The sequence below is a fragment of the Pan paniscus genome, chromosome 8, assembly GCF_029289425.2.
Source record: "Pan paniscus chromosome 8, NHGRI_mPanPan1-v2.0_pri, whole genome shotgun sequence".
Taxonomy (NCBI): Eukaryota; Metazoa; Chordata; class Mammalia; order Primates; family Hominidae; genus Pan; species Pan paniscus.
The window spans coordinates 35,704,629-35,726,921 of record NC_073257.2 but is presented as its reverse complement, the minus strand read 5'-3'; the positions used below and the strand labels follow the sequence as shown (position 1 = coordinate 35,726,921).

At 36.5% G+C, this 22,293-nt stretch overlaps 1 protein-coding gene across 6 annotated transcripts in view; it reads right to left on the bottom strand.

The window, feature by feature from the left end:
* Nucleotides 1–5,625: 5,625 nt before the first annotated feature.
* Nucleotides 5,626–22,293, bottom strand: part of ARMC3 (armadillo repeat containing 3) — a 193,436-nt gene continuing 176,768 nt past the window's right edge. For all 6 annotated transcript variants that reach the window (XM_055092481.3, XM_003821393.5, XM_003821394.5 and 3 more), the window contains 3 exons: nt 14,230–14,430; nt 12,005–12,167; nt 5,626–7,829 (listed from right to left, as the gene is read on the bottom strand). In XM_055092481.3, the coding sequence (XP_054948456.1) occupies nt 7,620–7,829; nt 12,005–12,167; nt 14,230–14,430 (574 nt within the window). In that variant the 3' untranslated portion in view covers nt 5,626–7,619. The remainder of the gene's footprint in view (nt 7,830–12,004; nt 12,168–14,229; nt 14,431–22,293) is intronic.

The window sequence follows — 22,293 nt, the reverse complement described above, 5'->3', positions numbered from 1 at the left end:
AAAAAAAAAAAAAAAAAAAAAAAAGTAACCGTGTGGTCATCATATTTGTTACACTGAAAGGCCAAAGGAAATCAGTACCTAATCAGAAATGGGAGTGATTTTCTTTACCACCCAACTACTTTCAAAAATATCCAAAAGAAAATAAAAATGAATTCCAATTCCATTTTAGTCTTTAAGATCAGTTAGTTTAAGGCATTCAGATAGTCAACAAATACTATTCAAGTTATCCCTTTGCAAGGAGCTCTTGAGAGTAAGGTGTATGCCCAACATAGAATTCCTTTCCATCTCTTCGGGAGAGATCAAAGCATAATAGCTAATAGTTGTCAAATGCTTACAATTGTTAAAGCAAAATAAAAATGGAGGCCACAGTTTAGGTATACCCAAAGCCCAGCTGCCCGTAACTGTGTAAACAAAACTTAAGTCATCCTGATTTTCCCAAACCTTTCACCATAAAGGTAAACATAACACAAATGTAAGTTTTTTGTCTTTATCAGACTGATTCAGTGAAATTAAACCAATAACCTATCAATAAATCAGCTTAAACAGTTTGGTTTGCCTTAATAAAGACTATATGACAGCCAATTATGAAAAAGACCAAAATCCTTCCTCCTTTGTGCTCTATGAACTGCACTGTTACTGCTGTAAAATTGAGACATTGAGGTCTCCCAGTTTGTGAACTATTCTTTTGTGTGCAGGATAAACTCTTAACATTCTAACTGGATCTGATTTTATTTTTGACGTTATGTTCAGTACTGTACATGGACTTATTTACTTCTGAGAGCAACCTTATGAAGTGGCTGCTATTATTACATCCCCATTTTAGAGATGTAGAAACCAAGACATTTGCTAAAGATCCCACAGCTAAGAATGGTTTAAGTAGGACACTCCAACCCGAGCCTCTCTGACTCCAAGGATCTGCATGCTTCTAACCATGATATCACGTACATGTGCATTAAGAAAACAGCAACCCCAGGCAGTAAGCATATGAAAAAATGCAAAATGAGTGCCAAAGATGCTATGAGAGAAGGTCACCAGTAGAGCATAAGGCATCAGGGGAAGCTTAGGGAAGAAAGTGAGGCTTGATCTGAATTTGGACTTGAACCTGTAGACAAAAGATTAGTAGGGCAATGTAGTATGATATAGCAGATAACCACCATACTTTTTTACAAATATTCCTTTGGGGTTGCCAGAAAAGAAAATTGGCCTTAATGACTTATGAGGCCCATCTATTGTGACCTTTTTAATGTAATTATAAATAATATACATATATAATAAGCTTTTATATATCTGTATAAAACATGTGAATATCTATATTTATACATATTATAGGGATACTGGCTAGGGTAAGTTCACATATCCGTGTATGAATCGTCTCTATTTTACCGATGAGAGATTCCATAAAGACTGTTAAGAATTGATGAAGCTATTGGGAGATAATGCTCCATGGGTCTCCCTCGTTCTGCACATCTTCCTGATTGACTTTTGTTCCAGACTATCTTTTCAAGGGTGTTGGTGAATAGCCTTGGCAAATAATATAGTGTCTCTCTTGCTGCTCATTATACTCATTTTTTTTTTTTTTTTTTTTTTTTTTTTGATACAGAGTTTCGCTCTTGTTGCCCAGGCTGGAGTGCAATGGCGCCATCTCAGCTCACTGCAACCTCCACCTCCCAGGTTCAAGCAATTCTCCTGCCTCAGCCTCCTGAGTAGCTGGGGTTACAGGCATGCACCACCATGGCCAGCTAATTTTGTATTTTTAGTAGAGATGGGGTTTCTTCATGTTGGTCAGGCTGATCTCGAACTTTCAACCTCAGATGATCCGCCCGTCTCAGCCTCCCAAAGTGCTAGGATTATAGGTGTGAGCCACTGCGCCTGGCCCTTGCTGCTCACTATAAAGGATTTGGGTTCTCTAAGCTCAGAGTTCTTCTGCAACACAAACCACTGCACTGATAGGCATCCATCTGGGTCTATCCATGTTTTCCCCATGAGACTTGGGAGCAAGGAGATTTGACACAAATAGCCTGGCTCATGCTGCTTGCTTTGCTGTGAGTAATAAAATCCTTTGTCTCTGATCCAGATATCTCATGTCTTATTCCAGCAACAATAAAATTGGCAGTTAGCTTGCAAGTAGGATAAAATCTCAGACCCTTCACAGTTCTTAACAAAAGTATAGAAGATAGGAGGTTTATTTTCTTATGTAGATTGGTCAAATCTGTCCTCATCCTATTGAAAAATAAGGCATCTGTGTTGGCATCCATTGGAATAACATCAAGCAGATCCATCTTAGAGCCCAGAGAAACCAGGAAAGGCAAATGCCAGGGTGGGAGTCTCCCCTGAATACTTAGCTACGGTGCCCAGGGATTACACTAAGTAAACTGAAGCCTTTCCATGTCCTTATCCTCAAAGTGCTCATCATCTAAAGCAAGGGTTGTTGACCAACTATTGTCCGTGAGCCAATCTGGCCCCCCACCTGTTTTAGTAGATACAGTTTCATTGGTTAGGTATTATCTATGCTGCTTTTGTGCTGCAATAGCAGAGTTGAGTGGCTGCAGCAGAGATGGAATAGCCTGCAAAACCTAAAATATTTACTCTCTGGCCCTATAGAGGGATCTCAAGAGAGAGACAAATGCTTGAAGAATGAGGAATTCCCTTAAAACATGCTAAAGGCAAACAGAACATCATGTGTGCATAGAATAGAGAGCTACACACACACACACACACACACACATGCACTCACATATACAAATGCATATGCCATCCCCCACCTGTCATTTATATGCATGGTCTTATTTCACCCTCACAACAGCTTTATGAGACATATAGGTTGGAAGCATGGCCTCTGAAGCCAAACTGTGTTTAAATTGAAAGCTTTGCCGCTTACTAGCTGGACAATCTTGGGCAAATTACTTAACCTCTCTGTGCCTGGGTTTTCTCACTTGTTAACTGTGGGTAGTCCTACCTATGCATCACAGGATTACTCCAAGAGTTGAAACTACAAAGAACAGCCTCTGGCACATCGTAAACAATATATAAATATTTGCTATTATTTTTCCTTACTTTCCAGAAGACTAACTGAGGGAGATAGAGGTTAAGTAATTCTCTCAAGGTCACACGGCTAGAAAAATTGAGAGACAGAACTTGATCTCAGCTCTAATTCTAAAAAGGTGCTATTATATTGCTTCTCAATAATAAAGACATTGAATTTTTTATCCCTGCTATTATTTTAATTCTCAATAATAAAGGCTTATTGAATTTATAAGTAAAATCACCACAAGAAAATTTCTTTACCTTTTCCAACAATGCTTTTTATTTTTTAAATTGTGATTTGTGGTTTATTTATTGGTAGATCCTACAGGTCTCTTGTACTGTGTGAGTTCCACAAGAACTTTATTTGAATTCACTATATTAATATAGTCCCACCTGACACTTTGATGATTGTCCTTGGAAATGAAGTCCACTTTTATTATTAAACTAATTATATTCATGGCTTTAAAATGATAAACCTAAGCAAAGCTTTTGCTAGTGATCTATATAATACTACTCAGATAATTTTAAATAAAGAATAGGACTTTTAAATATTAATCCCTAAATAAGTGACTTGACACTATCGTATTGTTCCTAGAATATACCAAGAACAGTGATATTTTTCCATATAGTGTTTAGTAAGTTCATCCTACCCCAGTATTCAGTTGAGTTTAAAAACAAACAGTGGCAGGGTGTGGTGGCTCATGCCTGTAATCCCAGCGCTTTGGGAGGCCGGGGTGGGTGGATCACCTGAGGTCAGGAGTTTGAGACCAGCCTGGCCAACATGGCAAAACCCCATCTCTACTAAAAATATAAAAATTAGCTGGGTGTGGTGGCAGGCGCCTGTAATCCCAGCTACTCGAGAGGCTGAGGCAGGAGAATAGCTTGAACCCGGGAGGTGGAGGTTGCAGTGAACCGAGATGGCACCACTGCACTCCAGCCTGGGCAACAGAGTGAGACTCTGTCTCAAAAAACAAACAAACAAACAAAAAAAGAGCATGTAAATACAGCCTCTCTCTAGATAGTTCTAAGGAAAAATGCACCATCTCTTGAAACCCCATTCCTCATCTCCAGATTGCCAGCTCTGGCAGGGGAATACTGTAAGAGATATCTTGCTGAGAAACAAGTTACTTGCCATTAAAAGTAATGACAAAAACCATAATTACTTATGAGATGGGAGGATCACCTGAGCCCTGGGAGGTCGAGGCTGCAGTGAGTTATGACTGTGCCACTGCATTCCAGCCTGTGTGACAGAGTGACCCTGCCTCAAAAAATAATAATCCATTCGATTTTACATGTTATTTTGAGCTTCTGGAAAAGTATTTTTCATGGATGAAGTTCTGCTTCTTTGGCAAGGAAATAATACATTTGATGTGTACTTATTAAAAGTATTAAACACATTTGATGTGTACTTATGAAAAGCACAGTGCAAACTTCAATTCTCATTTATGATGCTTGCTTAAAGATCAAAGCTTGTGAAATGGATTTTATTTAACTGTCCATTTTCCATTTAATTAACAGCTATTTTTAAAAGTTAGTTATTAATTTTAATGAACTGTTTTGATCTCCAGAAGTAAAACTCTGGATTTTGGATCTGACAGAACAACTACAAGTTACTTTATATAAATTGTCTTGAAATGTCACAACCACAACAGTTGCCAGGGTTTTAAGGGACACCCAGGATTCTGACTAAAATCTCTGTAGTTTCAGCTATTACCCCATATGGTTTGGGTCTAGTTCTGACCAAATTGCACATTATTCCAGGCCAAAGCATATAATTCCTGAAGGATATCCTTAGCACTTTTCCCTCTCGCTGTAGCAACTGAGGAGATCTTGTATTCCAGATGCTGCAGCTACAAAATGGAGGAACTTCTGTCAGCCTGGGTTCTTGAATGACTGTGTGGAACCGAGCTCCCACTATTGACCTATGTTTGATATGTAATGTGATAAAAGACCTAAGCCACTGAGATCTGAGGATTATTACCCCTATAGAAAAGTGTTGCCATCTCTGTTTATTTTCCAAGTGTATTGTCTTTTTCTTATTGATTTTTAGAAGATCTTTGCTTATTGAGAATGTTAACATTTTGCTTGTTAAATATGCTGTGTTTTTTTCTCCCTGTCAATAATTTTGCTTACGGTGTATTTTGCTGACAGGAATTTAAGAGTTTTATGTAGCCAAACTTGTCATATATGTTCTTTTATGACTTCTAGTTTTTCTGGCATAAATAGAATCTCCCTTCTCAAGATTATAATTTTCCCCAAACCAGTTACTGAATAGGCTATCATTTTTCCACTGGGCAAAAAAGCTACTTTTAACAATGCTAAATCCTACCTATATGTATGGATTTGTGTCTGGAGTCTTAATTTTTTTTAATTTTTATGCCTGTACCATCCTAATTTGCTTTTTACTGCTTTTTAATACATGTTCTGATAAGTGAGACAATTCCTCTGTATTTTTCTATTTCAAAATATTCTTAGTTTTTATACACATTTATTCTTCTAAATACATTTTGCTGTTTGTCAATTTCAAAAAAAAAAAGAAATGTGTTGGGATTCTAATAGAAATTATACTAATTTTAGATTTTAATATGGGGGACTGAAATCTTTTTACTACTGAATTTCCCATCAAAGAGCATGCTGTTCCTGGAAAGGACATCTCCATTTATTCAAGTCTCATTAAAATTCTGTAGTTTTTCTTGCATAGTTCTTGTTAAATTTATTTCTATGTATTTTATAACTTTTGTTGCCATTGCAAATGTATTGTCTTTGTATAATTGGCTGATTATTAAATTTTATGGCTCTACATTTAAACCAAGTAAATCAGAAGAAATGAACTTTGAAAACCTATATGAGAATTAAATTTAAACTATCTCTGTTCAGTAATTATCTAGAAACTAGTTGAAAGAGACATTGTACAGAATTGTCTCAAAGATTAAAAAAAAAAAAATCTTTGGCATGCACCAGATTTTAAAAAGTGGTGTATACCCGGGCCCTATCCTAGTAGCTCTGCATAGAACATTTGCCTAATTCCACTTTGATGTTGGGGCCTTGGCCTGTGAAACTTCTTTTCAGAACTTACCAGGAGGTTGGTTTTTGACGATGTTATTTTCTAGGTTACATTTTGCCATCTCTATGAATCTACCAAAGAGAAATTCCCCTGATATTTGTTCCACCTGAGAAACTGGTCTGTGCTTTTATCTAGCAGATCCTAGTGTAAATCCCATAATGGATAAATAACATTTCCCCTCACACTGGCTGCCAGTGAGTATAGAGTCAAATTTCCATTCATCTCTAACAAATGCACTGCATTTTTGTGAATTCTAATCTTTGGATCCAAATCTTATTCCTGCTTTGTTGGACTTTTCTACACTTATGCCTGTATTTCATTTATTTTTTTTTTTCCTTCTTATATCCCATGGATCTTTGTAATCCACTTTAAATACTCTCTGGATCAAAACAGACTTTAAAATGCAGAGGAAAAACCTACAAATAGGTTTGTATCCCATAATCCACGCTCTAATTTCATAAAATTCTATGATAAATATAATTACCACGCCATTTGAAATAAATTTATTCTGAAATAAAGAATTATATTATTTGAAATTACAAATTAATACAAAATAATCTTAGCTTTAATTTCTAAAATCAAATTCACTTTAAAACGTCTTCTAGGAAAATGACTATACAGGTCAACACTGGACTTTAAGCGTGACAGGCAATATGTACTTCATGAGATTCACCACATTAGTAGTTTTTGTCTTATCATTTGAAATGTGAATTTACTCCCCATTTTGTGCTCAATACTAAAACACAATTCCTCAGCAAAGATTTGCTCTACCTTTATGCTTCAAAGTTTTCCAAAAAATAAAAATTTTTTAGTTCTATAAATTGAAAATAATATATTAATGGCCCAGCATTAAAATGTGGAAGAGCAAATCAGAATTGTTTTTAGCTGAAGGTATGTTTCCAAGCTAACACAGACAAGATGAAACCAAAACCATTTTATGGAAATATACTTTAGAAATATTTTTAATTCACTATATTAAAGTGTTTTTAATGATGAATTTTTAAAAATAGAAACAAAAATTTTTAGAAAGGAATTTGTAACACTCAGATCTGTGTTTATTCTATCTAAACTATCAAAATCTTAAATGAAACTGAGACAACGTGACTGCAAATACTAAAAATTCACTTAGTTTGCTTAACTGAGCGTGCCTGAAGCATTCTGGGCATGAAAGATGACAGTCATGAGGCCACAGTGTTGTCCTGGATGCAGCAGCTGAGCGCTACATGTGATTCCTAAATGACAGAGACGCTCCTCAGGACACAGTGGGCTGGATGAATTTCAACAACAATCAGCTTTATGTGAGGGTCAGTGAGCAGAAAATGACCTAATAAGACAGAACTCTTGCCAAAAGCCTGAAATCAGAAGCACAGCAAAGTTCACTCCAAGTTTCCTAATTTCTATGCAGAGAAAACATGTCTAATACTTTTATTTAAAGTTTTTATTTAAAGAGATAAAATCAATTTGGAGAATGTCTTAGAGAGTGTACACAGTGAATTTCTTGTTTGAGCCTCTCTTGTGTTCGTCTGATGGCTTAAAGGAATCTGTAAAGATCAGCCTCTCTACTTCTCAACTTCATCAGTCCACCTGGATGGAACATGAGGTCAATCACGTACATCTCAGGAGCGGGGAGGCCCCCAATCACTCCCTTCCGAGAGTCATTCTGCAGCATGACTTCATTCCACGCTCTACCGTACTCTCCGCGAACTAGGGAGCAACCAATGCCAATTCTATCAGCCAGAGCCTGCAGGAGAAAACAAGAGATCAACCAAGGGTGATGCAGGAGAGGGGTGGGGAATATCCTATTTGTAATTGCACACCTTGATTGAAGGTGAAATACACAAGTCTTGCAAAGAAATGTTTAGATAGGAGGCTGAAAGATGTGGACTATTGGTATAGGGGCCAATCAAATGTGATAAATTCACTCAAGATTCTGTAGATGCAAAATCTCTGTGTAGGTCCTGCTGGGAAGTCACCTTTTTCAGGTAGTAACACTATTGTATCAGATGGCGAGGGTGATTGGAAAAAAGCTATTCTGTGCACTCTTTGCACTAGTGCATCTATCCATCTTTCCAAACTTCTGGGCTCTCCCTGGCTGTGAAATGCAGTGGGACTGAATGGAGGCATCACCCTGGGGCGGGGGCTCTTTCCAGCTAAACTATTCTGCGTGCCATGGGGCAGGAGAGGCAGAACTGTGGGTGCCTGGTCCTAGGGCTCCTTGCTGCCACCTCACCAGAGACTACGTTGGTTCCTTGGAAACTGTCTCTTGAATTTGCCCTCTGATGATTCCTGATTTTGAGGTTATTAAAACAAAGTATCTCTAATCTGGAGACTACTCAGCCACTTTATAGTGAACAGGAGAGCCGGCTCAGCCTGCCTGGGTCTGGATTGTAGCCCAGATCTGAGACCGACTAGCCGCGCACCCCAGCAAGGGACTTGGCATCTCTGGGCTTCCATGGCTTCATCTGAGAAATGAGGGAAGCAACAGTACTTTCTTCATAAGGTATTAGGAAGATGAAGTCAATTATCTGTCCAGTGCTTAAAGCAGCGAACACCAGCAAGGCTACATACTCAGTTAATACTACATAGCACCAGAAGGCAGGAATTGTGTTGTTTTAGTACCCTGTATATGTATATATTAATTTATTGATTACTGACAATATAATGACTGCACCAGGTCACTGTGTCTTGGGTGGACCATGATGATTAAGACATGGTTATCATTTTTAGAGCCTTACATTCTACATAGACCTACTGGTAAAGAATCAACTATAACACAAATAGTATCTGAATGTATGGCACTCATAGTTCAGTGGGGTAGAGAGACAAAAATAAATATATAATTATAAGATGTTTCCAAAAGTAACACTCCATGTCAAAGCCTTGTAAATCATCAAAACAACCAACCCTGTGGAATAGATGCTATTGTTTTCCCCGTTTTATAGAGGGTAAAACTGAGGTCGCATAATTTTCCTAAGGTCATGGTATGTGGTGACGGAAAGTGAGAGCGAGGGCATCTGTCTCTGGAATCTGAGTTTTTAATGTCAGGATAATAACTGCTGCTGACTGAGGTGAAGGAATTCCCATCTGAAACTCCCTGTTTTCTTTGTGAAGTGGGACACAAGGTCACCTGCTTAGAGGGGAGCAGTGCAGATGGAAGGGCTTGGCAAAGGGCAGATGTGGGGCCCAGTAGGTGAAGGAAATAGGAAAAAGCCTGCCACTAGGAGCTGGGAAAGGGTGGCCTATAGAGGAGTGGCCTGTAGATGGTGTGTATGAGTGAAAAGACAGGCAATCAGAACAAGGCCTGGTTGACAAGGCAGAGGGTGGAAGGATGGGAGGAGAGGGAATGGGGGAAGTTAGTGAGTGAGTGAATTATTAGGGCTGTGGTATATTTGTCTATCCTGCCTAGGGAAGAAAGTAAAGCCAAACAGGCCAAAAAACTGGAAGAAAATAAGGGAGATAAAGAGTATATATAGAAGGGCTGAAGGATTTAGGAGGAGGGGAAGGATAAGATATTTTACCAGTGAGTATTGGTGTTCAGAATTTCAGTGGTGGGAGATTTCTGGGTAATTAATTGCATGACTCAGTTGAGATGTGAGGGTAATTCTGTTTGGCATAATGAGCTTAAGATGCCTGCTATGAACTGAATGTTTGTGTACTCCCCCAAATTCATATGTTGAAGCCCTAATCCCTAATGTGATGTCATTTGGAGGTGGGGGTCTTTGGAAGGAGATTAGGTTTAGATGAGGTCATGAGGGTAGATCCCACGATGGGATTAGTGTCCCTATAATAAGAGACAGGAGAGCATGCTTGCTCTCCACCATGTGAGGATACAATTGGAGCCTTTTCTCTGCCATTTGAGGATACATCAAGAAGATGGCTGTCTGCAAACCAGGAAGGGAGCCCTCACTAGACACTGAATCTGCTGGCACTCTGATCTTGGACTTCCCAGCCTCTAGAACTATGAGAAATAAATAAATGCTGTTTAATCTTCCAGTCTATGGTATTTTGTTATAGCAGCTCAACTTGACAAATACAGTGCCTATGAGACACTCATATAGAGCTAGCTGGATACTAATCACATACATAGATCTGGAATCAGGGGAGGTTTGAAGGATGAAGGAAATAATCTGTAGATTTTAGGTATTTAGGTACTATTTAAGGCCATATGAAGGAAAACCTCACCCTGCAAAGTACATAAAGGGAGAACAGAAGAGTGTCTGGGTCAGAACCTTGAGGAACCCCAATATTTAAGAGAGACCTGGAGGTGTTCTCCAATTCTTTGACCTGTTAAGAAAGGCAGACAATAGGGAGATCACTAAGGTCCTTATTGAGAAAGCCAGATGGCCGTGAGTTAGGACAAAAATGAGAGGTGTGCCAAAGAATGACAAGGAGCTAAGATGACTCAGAATTTTGACCAGGAATGGGAATTATCTATGGGTAGAAGCAGTGTGGTAGGTCTTTCATTCAGGTAGGCGTGGGCTCAAATTTCAGCTCCACCTATGGTTGACCTTGGGTAAAATTATTTCTCCAGGTATCAGTTTGCTCACCTTTAAAGCAAGGGTAGTCATTTCTATATTTGGCATTTTTGAAACTCTTCACAATTATAGTTATCAAGTCCCTGGCATATAGTTCAAAATGATGTTAGTCATGGTAATAGGATTTAAGGTAGTAATTGTAGCTATTATGATAAAAGCTTTATATTTTCTCTTTATATACGGCAGACTTAAGCATGTTTAGATTTTAAAGGGGAAAATAGCTAAGAGAGAGAACAGAGTTAAGACAGGAGAGAAGGAAGAATTGATACAGCAGGCAATCCAAGGGAATAGGAAAGACTGGCACTTAGATAATAGAATTAGCTTGGAACTGGAGGTAAGATGCATGTGAATGCAATGATGTTTATAAGTATTTGGGAATGGGTAGGAAATTTATGCGTTTAGTCTATAGTTCACTTTTTCCCAGCTTCTGTTATATGCCAGACACTGGATATGATGGAGCAAAAGATCACCCCCTCTCTTCAACCTGATCTTTCTCTGATGTCCCCATTTCAGGGAATAATGCCATCATTACCAGCTGCCCCACTCAAAGCCCAGAAATCATTTTGTTCTTCTCATGTACTCTCTCGCACCACGCCTAGGATTTAGCATGGATCAACCACACTTCTTGCTCAGTCACCTTCTAACTGGTTTTCCTGTCTCTAGTCTTGCCCCTGCTCTAATTCATTCCCCATTCTGTTGCCTGAATAGTGGTTCAAAATGATGTTACCCTCTTGAAAACTTTCAGTAGCTACTGTTATATTTTAGGGTAATAAAATAATGCCCAAACTTACATGATGCGTTATGATCTAGCATTCGCCCCTCCTCTTTTCCTCATGCACACAAACTATTCTACCCTCCTCAAATAGACCACTGATTCTCATACCTGTATTATTTTGCATAAGATGTTTTCTCTGTTTAGTATACGCTTGTTTTCCTTCTTTACTTGATAAACCCTGTGCAGCCTCTCATACTTGGGTTATATATCAGCTCTTTCTCTGGAATTTTCCCTGACTTCACTTTGGAAGCTGCAAGTCTGGTTTAGGTAACCCTTGAGTGTAGGGACTGTCATTTTAGTATCTCTGTACTCTCAGGCCCTAGCAGAGGCCCTCGCCATAGTAGGTGTATGGTCACTATTGAATAAATATGCTTCTAGTAGTCTGGTGACTATATAGGCAGGTATGTGTCATGTACAATGCATGTATATATTCATATATATGTGTATGCTTGTATATATGTATATATACACTTATATGTAGATATAAATAAATCTAAATGGTAGAATTAATAATATCCAGTTAAATGTTAGCAACTGGCCTACTCCAATATGATAAAGACAAAGCATTTTTACTTAATGGCAAATGAGGCAAAATACCTTACATACCTTGAAAAGCAAAGCTCGATGGTAGAAGATTCCTTTTTTGACATGTCCAATCGGTATAACATTGGATTTAAGTTGAAATTTCAGTTCACTTATGTGAAGTTCCCAGCTGAAATCAGGTAGTTTCTCTTTTGGAATCTTACCACCCATTTTTTCTGCCACATACCTGTGTCAATTACATTGAGATCAAATCAGTCAATTTTAATAACTCACTTAGGATGCTTTGAGTGTAATTACATGTAAATATACATGTAAAAATGACATTTGCTGTGATTTTTGTTGTGCTTTATTTTTGAGAAAGTACTAACCATAAATAGTTACACTTACTGTAGCATAGCATGCTTACTGTATGCAAACCATCATATATAAACTGAAATTCTAGCAATTTCATTCAATTTGAAGGAGAAAATGAGTGCTAATTTTTCCCAATACTTATAACAAGATAAAATCAATATAACTCTAAATATCAATGCAGTTTTAAAATTTTATCTTACTCTTGAAAAGTATTTTTAAATATTTTAATCTGAAATCCAAGGAAGGAGTTGAAGTAACATAGCGTTCTTCTTTCAAGGAATTTAAACTCAGAGACAAGACAAACACACAGAACATTTTCCCATTAGATTTATGAACATTTTCAAGTTTTATATTTTTATTTTTTCTTTAAAAATTTATTTTAATTTAGAGAAAGACATGGTGTGACTTAACACTGAAGTCAGGGGCAAGGAAGAAGAGGAAGAGGCAAAAAGAAAAATAAAGTCACAGATCTGTGGGCAAGGCAGGATAAATGTGGTATACTTTGCTTGTGGATTTCTCCTAATATTAGGCTCTCACTGAAGAAGTCAGTAAACACACCTGCAATACCCTTTGTCTCTGAAGACCACTACATTCTTGGAGTAAAGGCAGAATTGCAATTTTATTTTTTAATTTGTATTTATAAAGAGAGATGAGAGTCTCACTATGTTGCCCAGGCTGGTCTCAAACTCCTGGCTTCAATACATCTTCCCATCTCGGCCTCCCAAAGCACTGGGATTACAAGCATGAGCTAGCGTGCCTGGCCCAAATTGCGAATTTTAAAGAAATTCCTCTTGCTGCATGAAAAACCAAGCAAAGAAGAACAATGATTTAAAAAAAGAAAAAAGAGAGAGAAAGAGTTGGAGAGAAAGCTGTTGAACTGACTGCAGTTCCACCAAGCCAGGGGTAGTTTAGTGAATGCCAGGGAACCAGAGCCATGGGGACATATCTCTGCCTCTCTTTGTATCTTGGTGTGGCCTCAAGTTAAAAAAAGACAATTGTTTGAGAATGATGAAAAGTGTTACTGATAGGAACAAAGCATGAAGAGATTTGACAAATGTTCACATAAGCCAGGACAGAGTTCCGCTTGAGCCATCACTTCTCAAGGACATCAGGAACACTTCAGTAGCCAAAAATGTTCTCTTCTAGTTCTGGCTGACAAAAAGTCAATGATCTGGCAGCTGTGTTACTAGCAGTTGTCACATCCAGGTTTCATGATAGCAACTCACTGCTATTTGGAGGAGATGCAACCTCCCATGAAGACCGCAGCTGTTGCACAAGCCAGCAGCTTACCTACTGAGTGGTGTCAGTCACGAAGCCTGTCCTCACTTCTGGTGATTCCTAACCCCTTACAGCTACCAAGTCCAATTCCAGCCTTTACCTGGTGTAATTAAACACTCTAATGAAGAAGACAACTTCACTGGCTTATACAGAGCCCTGAGCCTGCCTAAGCAGCCATTGTTTAGAATGCTCACACCCCACTTAGAGTAACATGAAACACGAAATATCAGAAACAGATCAGAAAAAGAGACATTGGACATTTGTATTAGAAAATTTATCAGTTTACAAATAATTCACAGTAGGATTCCTTTAACTTATGAACACCCCATCCACCTAAGGGATGATTTAATTTTCAAACTTTTGATTCATTCATAACTTCTACAGGATCACATTGAAAGATGCTTTTCATGGTCTAGCTGAAGAAAATGACAGGCATTTTTCTTGAAGCAATTTCCAGCTGCTATCTCTGATTCTTAGTGAACGTATGACCTAAGTAGAAGTTGAGGACTTTTCCAATTCATTGTGTCTCTGTGTCAGAGTCGGAGTGCTGTAAACTTCAATTTTATTTATGGTATATTTGTCTAAAACATGGCTAAAATGTATATGACACTAAAATTTTTTCAGAAATTAAAAACATATATACATAGACAACTTACTTTGCCAGATCCTCAATCTGTTCCTTAATATTGGTTATTGGCAGTATTGATTTGGTCACCTCATACACATACATAGAGAAATCAGGGTCAGAGGGAGGACACCATTCTTTCTCAGAGCTTCCTTCACCAACAAATTTTGGTACCGCCATAACCTCTTCCTCCTCTTTCACTTTTTCCTCTTCTTTTTTTCCTTTGCTTTTCCTTTGAAAGTAAACAAGGGCAATCAAAATCACATCTTCTGCTAAACAAACAAACAATTGCTCTTGCATTTCTGAAAAGAGCATCACAGAAAAAAGGTACAGTGAACCCTTGAGCAACATGAGATTGAACTGTGTGGATCCACTTATATGTGGATTTTTTTTTCAGTAAATACAGTTGGCCCTTCTTATCCATGGGTTCTGCATTCCACAACCAAATGTGACTGAAAATACAGTATTTGTGCTATGTAAAACCCACAGATACAGAGAGCTGACTTTTCATATACGTGGGTTCCACAGAGCTGACTGTGGGTCTAGAGTATGCATGGATTTTGGTATCTATAGGGCTTCATGAAACCAATTCCTCATGGATACTGAGGAATGACTGTATTTTATAAATACGTAAAGTTTTCAAATTTTCATTTTCAATGGCAATTGGAGAATTTTACAGAGTCTATATTAGGCAGGACAAACTAATTTTCAAGAGCACATTGTGTGATTGATATATATTATAAAAATCATATATTAGTCTTCTGCACGATTGCCTAGCAAGGTGTCTGGCACATAGTAGTAGGTATGTAATACATATTTATTGAATTGGAAACAATTAGGTTGCCTTCTCAGAGAGCCTAAGCCAGCTACATCATCTGTTACTTCAGTTAAGACCTTCTGCAGAAATAATTTGGATTGCTATTTTTAAGAAAAATTATTCAAAACAAGGAAATAAAGCAAAAAAACCCTAAAAAATGAGAATGGCATGTAATCTCCATGACGTACAAGAACAAAGACTCATCCAAGGTTTATCTAGAGAAATGTACTTAGTTTAGTACTTAATAAAGATGAAATTTTAATTAAAAGTTCTGGCCTTAGAGAATTACTAGTTAGCATGTATATTTTAACATGTAGAGATGCAAATAATTCCTGTCCAATGGAAAAGATACTCTCAAAGGTTACAGTTTATTGTCCTATAGGATGTTAATCAATTTGGCATGTAATTCAGCAATCTTTTTCGAATATTCCTTAGTTAAATTGGATAGAAATACCTTCCACCTCAATGGTTCTTTGAACCAGTATGAACATCTTACTGGTTCCCTCCCTAATTAATGAGTCAAACAAAAACAATAGCATGGGTTCTTATTCCAGGTAATGTGGAGTAAGCATACTTCACCCTGTCTGTCCCATTGAATACAGTCACAAAAGCTGGACAGGATGCATGCAACAGCTGTTTGAGGACTCTGAAAAGTAAATGGCAGCAGGAAGAGCAGAGAAGAACAAAATTTGAATTAATACTCTACTGATGATGAGTTTATCCTTCTATTGAATTCCATATAATTCCCCATGCTGAAATAAACTTAGCCCAGTAACTGGAAGTGAACATCAGCACAGGCAGAGAAAGCTCAAGAAGATGCCCTCTTGAGAGAAAGAAAAAGAATAAAGGAAAGCCCCAGTTTTAATTTTTGTTCTTTCTAATTTTTCTTCATTCTTGTGCATTCTAAGCCCATAAGGAATCCTGTGACAGTGGTGGCACTAGGATCCTATAAGAGCCTAAAATTGCTTTATACTACCTCAGACCTTCTGCTATTTGGCTGTAGATATGGGTGCAGTCATGGCAAGAGTGCAGTAGATCAAGGTAAATAAAGTTTTCTGGCTGGAGGACCTAAAGGGAAGCCCCCAAAGAATCAGAAAAAGCAAGGAAGATTATGGAAAAGAAGGGGCTCAGAAAAGCAACCCCATAAAATTATTTATAAATTCCTAGGCTTATCCTGAGTTGTGCATACATGGCTTGACCCTCAACAGCACATACATAGACTTTGAAAACTGAACTACTGGATAGACTGCTATCCAAGTCCCAAAGTGGATACTGGTTGGCATACATGCAGAACCAATCCAAATAGCACTGCAAAGACTTTGAAAATTCAACTGACATGGGAATGACAATCCACAGAAGCCTGGTTGGAATTGGAAGCCTGAACTCAACTTAGTCAATTGTCTGCTAAAACACACCCAAAAGGAATATTCTTAGAATGTAAATAAAACCCATAAATAAGACTCATAGGACTTATAACTTATTATAATCTAAAATTACTCATTATGTGAAGAACCAAGAAAATCTCAACTCATATAGGATAAGACAATCAATAGACACCACTGCCTAGATGACCCAGATGTTGATTACACAAAGACTTTAAAAATGCTTCAAGAAGTAAGATCAAATACTCTTGAAATGAAGTATAAAAATCTTAGAAATAAATAGAAGACATAAAAATATAATTTTGGAACTGAGAAATACGTAATTAAAAGTTTAAAAGAACATAACTACCTAAATGGGTTTAATAGCATAATGAAGATAAAAGAGGAACTAGCCAATGTTGAAGATAGAACAATAAAAATCATCCAATCTGAATAACACCCAGAACAAAATTGTTGTTGTTGTTGTTCTTTGTTTGTTTTTGAGACAGGGTTTCACTTGTTGCCCAGGCTGGGGTGCACTGGCTGCCACCACTTCTCACTGTAGCCTCAAACTTCCAGTGCTCAAGTGATCCTCCCACCTGAGCCTCCTGGGTAGCTGGGAGCACAGGTGTGTGCCACCATGCTTAACTAATTTTGTTTTTTATTTTTTTGTAAAGACAAGGTCTCACTATGTTGCCAAAGCTTGTCTCCAACTCCTGAGCTCAAGCGAAACTCCTGCCTTGGCCTCCCAAAATGCTGCGATTACAGGTTTGAGCCACCGTGCCTGGATAGAAAACAAAAGATTGAAAAAAACAGTTGACCGACACTCAGGGACCTGTGGTACAATTAAAAAGGTCTAAGATTGATGTCATCAAAGTCCCAGACAGAGAAGAGAAAGGGTACAGTATAGAAAAAACACATTGAATAAAGAAGGAAAGGCTGAGATGGCTCCCTCAATTTGGTTGAAAACATAAATCTACACAGTCAGGAATTTCAGTGAATGCCAATAAGGTAAACCCAAAGAAATCTACTCTCAGATACATCAAAATCAAACTCTTGAAAACTAAACACAAAGCAGATGACATGACTGTCTATGTAGAAACTCCCAAGGAATTCTCCAAAAAAACTACTATAAGTGAGTTCATCGAAGGGTCAGGATATAAGATCAACACACAAAAAACAATTGTGTTTCATATAGTAAGTAACAAGGAACATGTGCAAATCAAAATTAAAACCAAAAAACTGTTTGAAGCATTTACAATTGCTCCAAATAAAATACTTACAGATAAACTTTGCAAAACATGTTGAATTCCTACATGATCTATGTGCTGAATATTAAAAATGCTAAGGAAAGCAATCAAAGAAGACTTAGATAAATGATGAGACGTACTGTGTTCATGGATTTGAAGATGTAACTATTAAAGATGTCAGTTCTCCCCCAAAATGATCTCTGGTTTTAATGCAATTCCTATCAATATCCCAGCGGTTTTTTCTAGACATATAATAGAAAATCTTATTCTAGAATTTATATGAAAAGGCACGGATTTTAGGATAGCTACATCAATCTTGACAAAGAAAAATAAAGTGGGAAGAATCACTGTATTTGATAGTAAGGCTTACTATATAGCTACAGTAATTCTGACAGAGTGATACTAGTAGAGGGATAGACATATGGATGGATGTAACAGAACTGAGGACCAAGAAATAGAAACCAAAAAAATATGCTCAACTGATTTTTGACAAAGGTGCAAAAGCAATTCAATGGAAGAAGGATGGTCTTTTTAACAAATGGTACTGGGGCAATTCGACTTGAGGGTCCACGTGGTGATGAAACTATTCATTATCTTAACTGTGCTAGTAGAGGCATAAACCTACACGTGATAAAATTGTATAAAACTAAATACACATGTAGAAGAAAAATAAACTTGAATAAAATGATTGGATTGTATCAATGTCAATATCCTAGTTATGATATTGTTCTATAGTTTTCAAAATTGTATAATTAGGGTACATGGAATTGCTCTATATTACTTCTTGTAACAGCATGTTATTACTTCACAAACATTTCAGTTAAAAACTTCCTTGGCCTTACTTTTGTCATCTACTTCTAGGCTGTATTCTGTTCATTGATGTGTCAATCCCTTCACCAATACCACGTGATCTTGGTTAATGTAGCTTTATAGTAAGTCTTAACATCAGGTAGTGATTATTTCAACTTTATTGTCCTTTTTCAAAATTATTTTAGCTATCATAGTTTATTTACCTTTCAATAAAAGTTTTAGAATCTGCTTGTTTATATCTACAAAAAATCCTGCTAGAATTTTGATGGAATTGCATCAAATCTATAAAGCAACGGGGGAAAAATCGACATTTTTACTATTTCGCATTTTCCAATATTTGAGCATGGTATGTCTCTTCACTTAGTGATTCTTTGATTTCTTTTGTAAGTGTTTTTATAGTTTCAATATACAAGTCTTGGACATGTTTTCTTTCACTTTCATTTTTATTTCATATTTCATTTCTTAAAGCTATTTAAAATATTTACAAAATGTTTGGTTTTCAATTGTTCATTGCTAGCATATAGAAACATGATTGATTTTTGTATGTTGACTGTATTGACCTTATATCCTGATATATTACTGAACTCATCTATTAGTTCCAAGAGTTTTTTTAAAAGTGGATTTCTTAAGCATTTTCTATTTAGACAATCATGTTGTCTGCAAATAGAGACAGGTTTTTTTTCTCCCACACTTTCCAATCTGTTTAACTTTTAAAAATTGCCTTATTGCAATGTCTAGGAATTCCAATACAATGTTGAACAGGGTGGCAAAAACAGATGATATTTTGTCTTGTTCATGATCTTTGCAGTCTTTTACTATTAAGTATGATGTGATCTGTAGATTATTTTGTAGATGGCTTTTATCAAGTTGAGGCAATTATCTTTTATTCCTTTTTTCAACAGTTTTATTTTTATTTTTATCATATCAACATCATAAGTAGATGTTGAATTTTGCCAAATGCTTTTTCTGTGTCAGTTAATATAAGTTGGTTTTTCTTCTTTATACTGCTAATATGATGGATTACATTGATTGACAAGCATGACACAGGCTTGCATTCCTAGGATAAAGCCCTCAAGTTGCTCAGATAAATTATTCTTTGTATATACTGCTGAATTTGATTTGCTAGTATTTCATACAGGATTTAGGGATCTATGTTCATGAGGAATATTGATCTGTAATTTTCTTGTAATGTCCTTGTCTGGTATTGGCATTAGAGTAACCTAATGCAAATAGATTGGCATTAGATCATTGTGAGTTGAGAAGTATCCTCTATTTTCCTATTTTCTGAAAAAAATTGTGTACAATTGATGTTAATTCTTTAAATGTTTGGTGAAATTTGCCAATGAAACTATCTGGATCAAGAGATTTCTTTTTGGAAAAAAATTTTAATGAATTAAATTTATTTAATAGTTACAGGGCTGTTGTCTATTTCATCTTTGGTGAGATCGGGTAGTTTGTAGTTTTTGATAAATAATTGGTCCATTCATTGCATCTAAGTTGCTGAACTAAGTTGCTTGTAGCATTTCTCTATTATCCTTTATTGTGTGTTGAGGGGTTATAGTAATAATTCCTTCTTTCATTCCTGGTTTTGGCAATTTGTGTCCTCTGTCTTTGATTAATTGTCATCTTTGCAGAGGTTTACCCAAGTTATTGAACTTTTTAAAGAAACAGATTTTTATTTCATTGATTTTCTCTATTGTTTCTGTTTTAAATTTCATTGATTTCTTACCTTTATTATTTCCTTCTTTCTGTTTGTATTGGGAGTGTTTTGCTCTCCTTTTTCTAGTTTCTTGAGGTAGAAGCTCAGATTATTGATTTGAGACCTCTTTTTGTTTCTAATGTAAGCATTTAGTACAATAGATTTTCCTCTCAACACTCCCTGAAGTGTGCCCCACAAATTTTGATATGCTTTATTTTAAATTTCTTTCAGTCCTACGTTCTTAATTTTTTTTGAGATGTCCTTTTATGTCCCATGGATTATTGAGAAGTGCATCATTCAATTTTCACTTGTTTAGAGATTTTCTTGTTGTATTTCTGTTGTTAATTTCTAATCTATCATGATTATTGTACATATTATGTATAATTTCAAGTATTTTAAATTTCCTGAGGTTTTTTTTATGGCTCAGGGTATTCGTGAATTTTCACATGCACTTTTAATGAAACATGTATTCTGCTGTTATTGTTGGAGTGTTCTACATATGTCAATGAGATCTTGTTGGTTGCTGCTGTTGCTGAAATCTTCTGTATCCCTGCAAATTTTCCACCTAGAAGTTCTACCAGTTGCTGGGGGTTGGGGGCAGTGTTGAAGTCCCAATTATAATTGTGAAGTTGTCAAATTCTCCTTTCAGTGCTATCAGGTTTTTTTTGCTTCATTTATTGTGAGGCTTTGTTGTTTGGTTCACACACATTAGATCATTATGTCTTCCTCATAAGTTAATTCATTTGATCACTAATGTAATGTCCCTCTTTATTTCTAGTAATTTTCTTTGCTTTGTAGTCTAATTTATAAGATATTTTAAAACCCACTCCTGCTCCATAAAAAGTTAATGTTTACATGGTATTTTTGTCCATCCTTTTACTTTCAACCTACCTATGTCAAATGAATTTGAAGTTAGTTTATTTAAACAGCATACAGTCGGATCATAACTTCTTATCCACTCTGCCAATCTGTCTTTCAATTAGTTTTTATTCCTCTGCTCTTTTCTTGCCTTCTTGTGTGTTACTTGAACATTGTTTTTAGGATTCCATCTTGACTTATTTATGGCTTTTTGAGCATAGCTTTTTGTATAGGTTTTTTAGTGGTTACAGTAGATATTACAATATACAAATATGGCTTATCACAGTGTACTGGTATCCACATTTTACTGCTTCAAGTAAAGTATGGAAGCCTCACCTCCTTTCAGGTGTCTTTACTTCCTTTACTTTAAAATATCATTGTCTTGAGTATAAGATGTTATACATTTTGTTTCAATCATCAAATGTGACTTATAATACTCATGAGGAAATGGATAGTCTACTGCAAGGAGGTATCTATCTATCTATCTATCTATCTATCTATATGGCATTCCTCTTTCTTCCTGATCCTTCCAGATTCTTTCACCATTTCCTTTCTGTTTGAAGAATATTCTTTAGCCAATCTGTTAGGATAGGCCTGCTAACTGTAAGTTGTTTAGTTTTCCTTTACCTGAGAAGGGCTTTATTTGTCTTCTTCATTGCTGAAGAATGGTTTCACCAGATACTTGTGGTTGACAGTTCTTTTCTTTCAGCACTTGAAAAACATGCCACTTCCATCTGGATTCTATAGTTTCAAATAAGAAAGCCACTGTCACTTGAGTCGATGTTTTCCTACAAGAAATGCATAGTTTTTCTTTGGCTGCTCGATTTCAGAAGTTTAATTATAATAAACTTACTGTTGTTTTCTTTGGGTTTATCCTATTTGGAATCTTCTCCTCTTCTTTAATCAAAAGGTTTATATCTTTCAGCAAATGTGGGGAGTTTTCAATCATTACCTGTTTGAATACTCTTTCAGTCCTACCCTCTCTCCTCTCCTTCTGGAACTGCAATGATATGAATGTTGGATCTTTTATTATTGTCCCGTAAGTCCTTGAGGCTTTGTTCATTTTTTTTTTCCAGTTAATTTTTCTCTTGGTTATATAGATTGAGTGAATTCTACTGCTCTGTCCTCAAGTTCACTGATTCTATCATCTATCATCTCCATTTTATTATTGTATCCTTCCAGTGAGACTTTTTATTTGTTATTATATTTTTCAGTTCTATAATTTCTATTTGGTTCCTTTTTTATAACTGCTATTTTTGTTGTTGAAATTTTCTATTTTTTCAGTTATTTCAAGAAAATT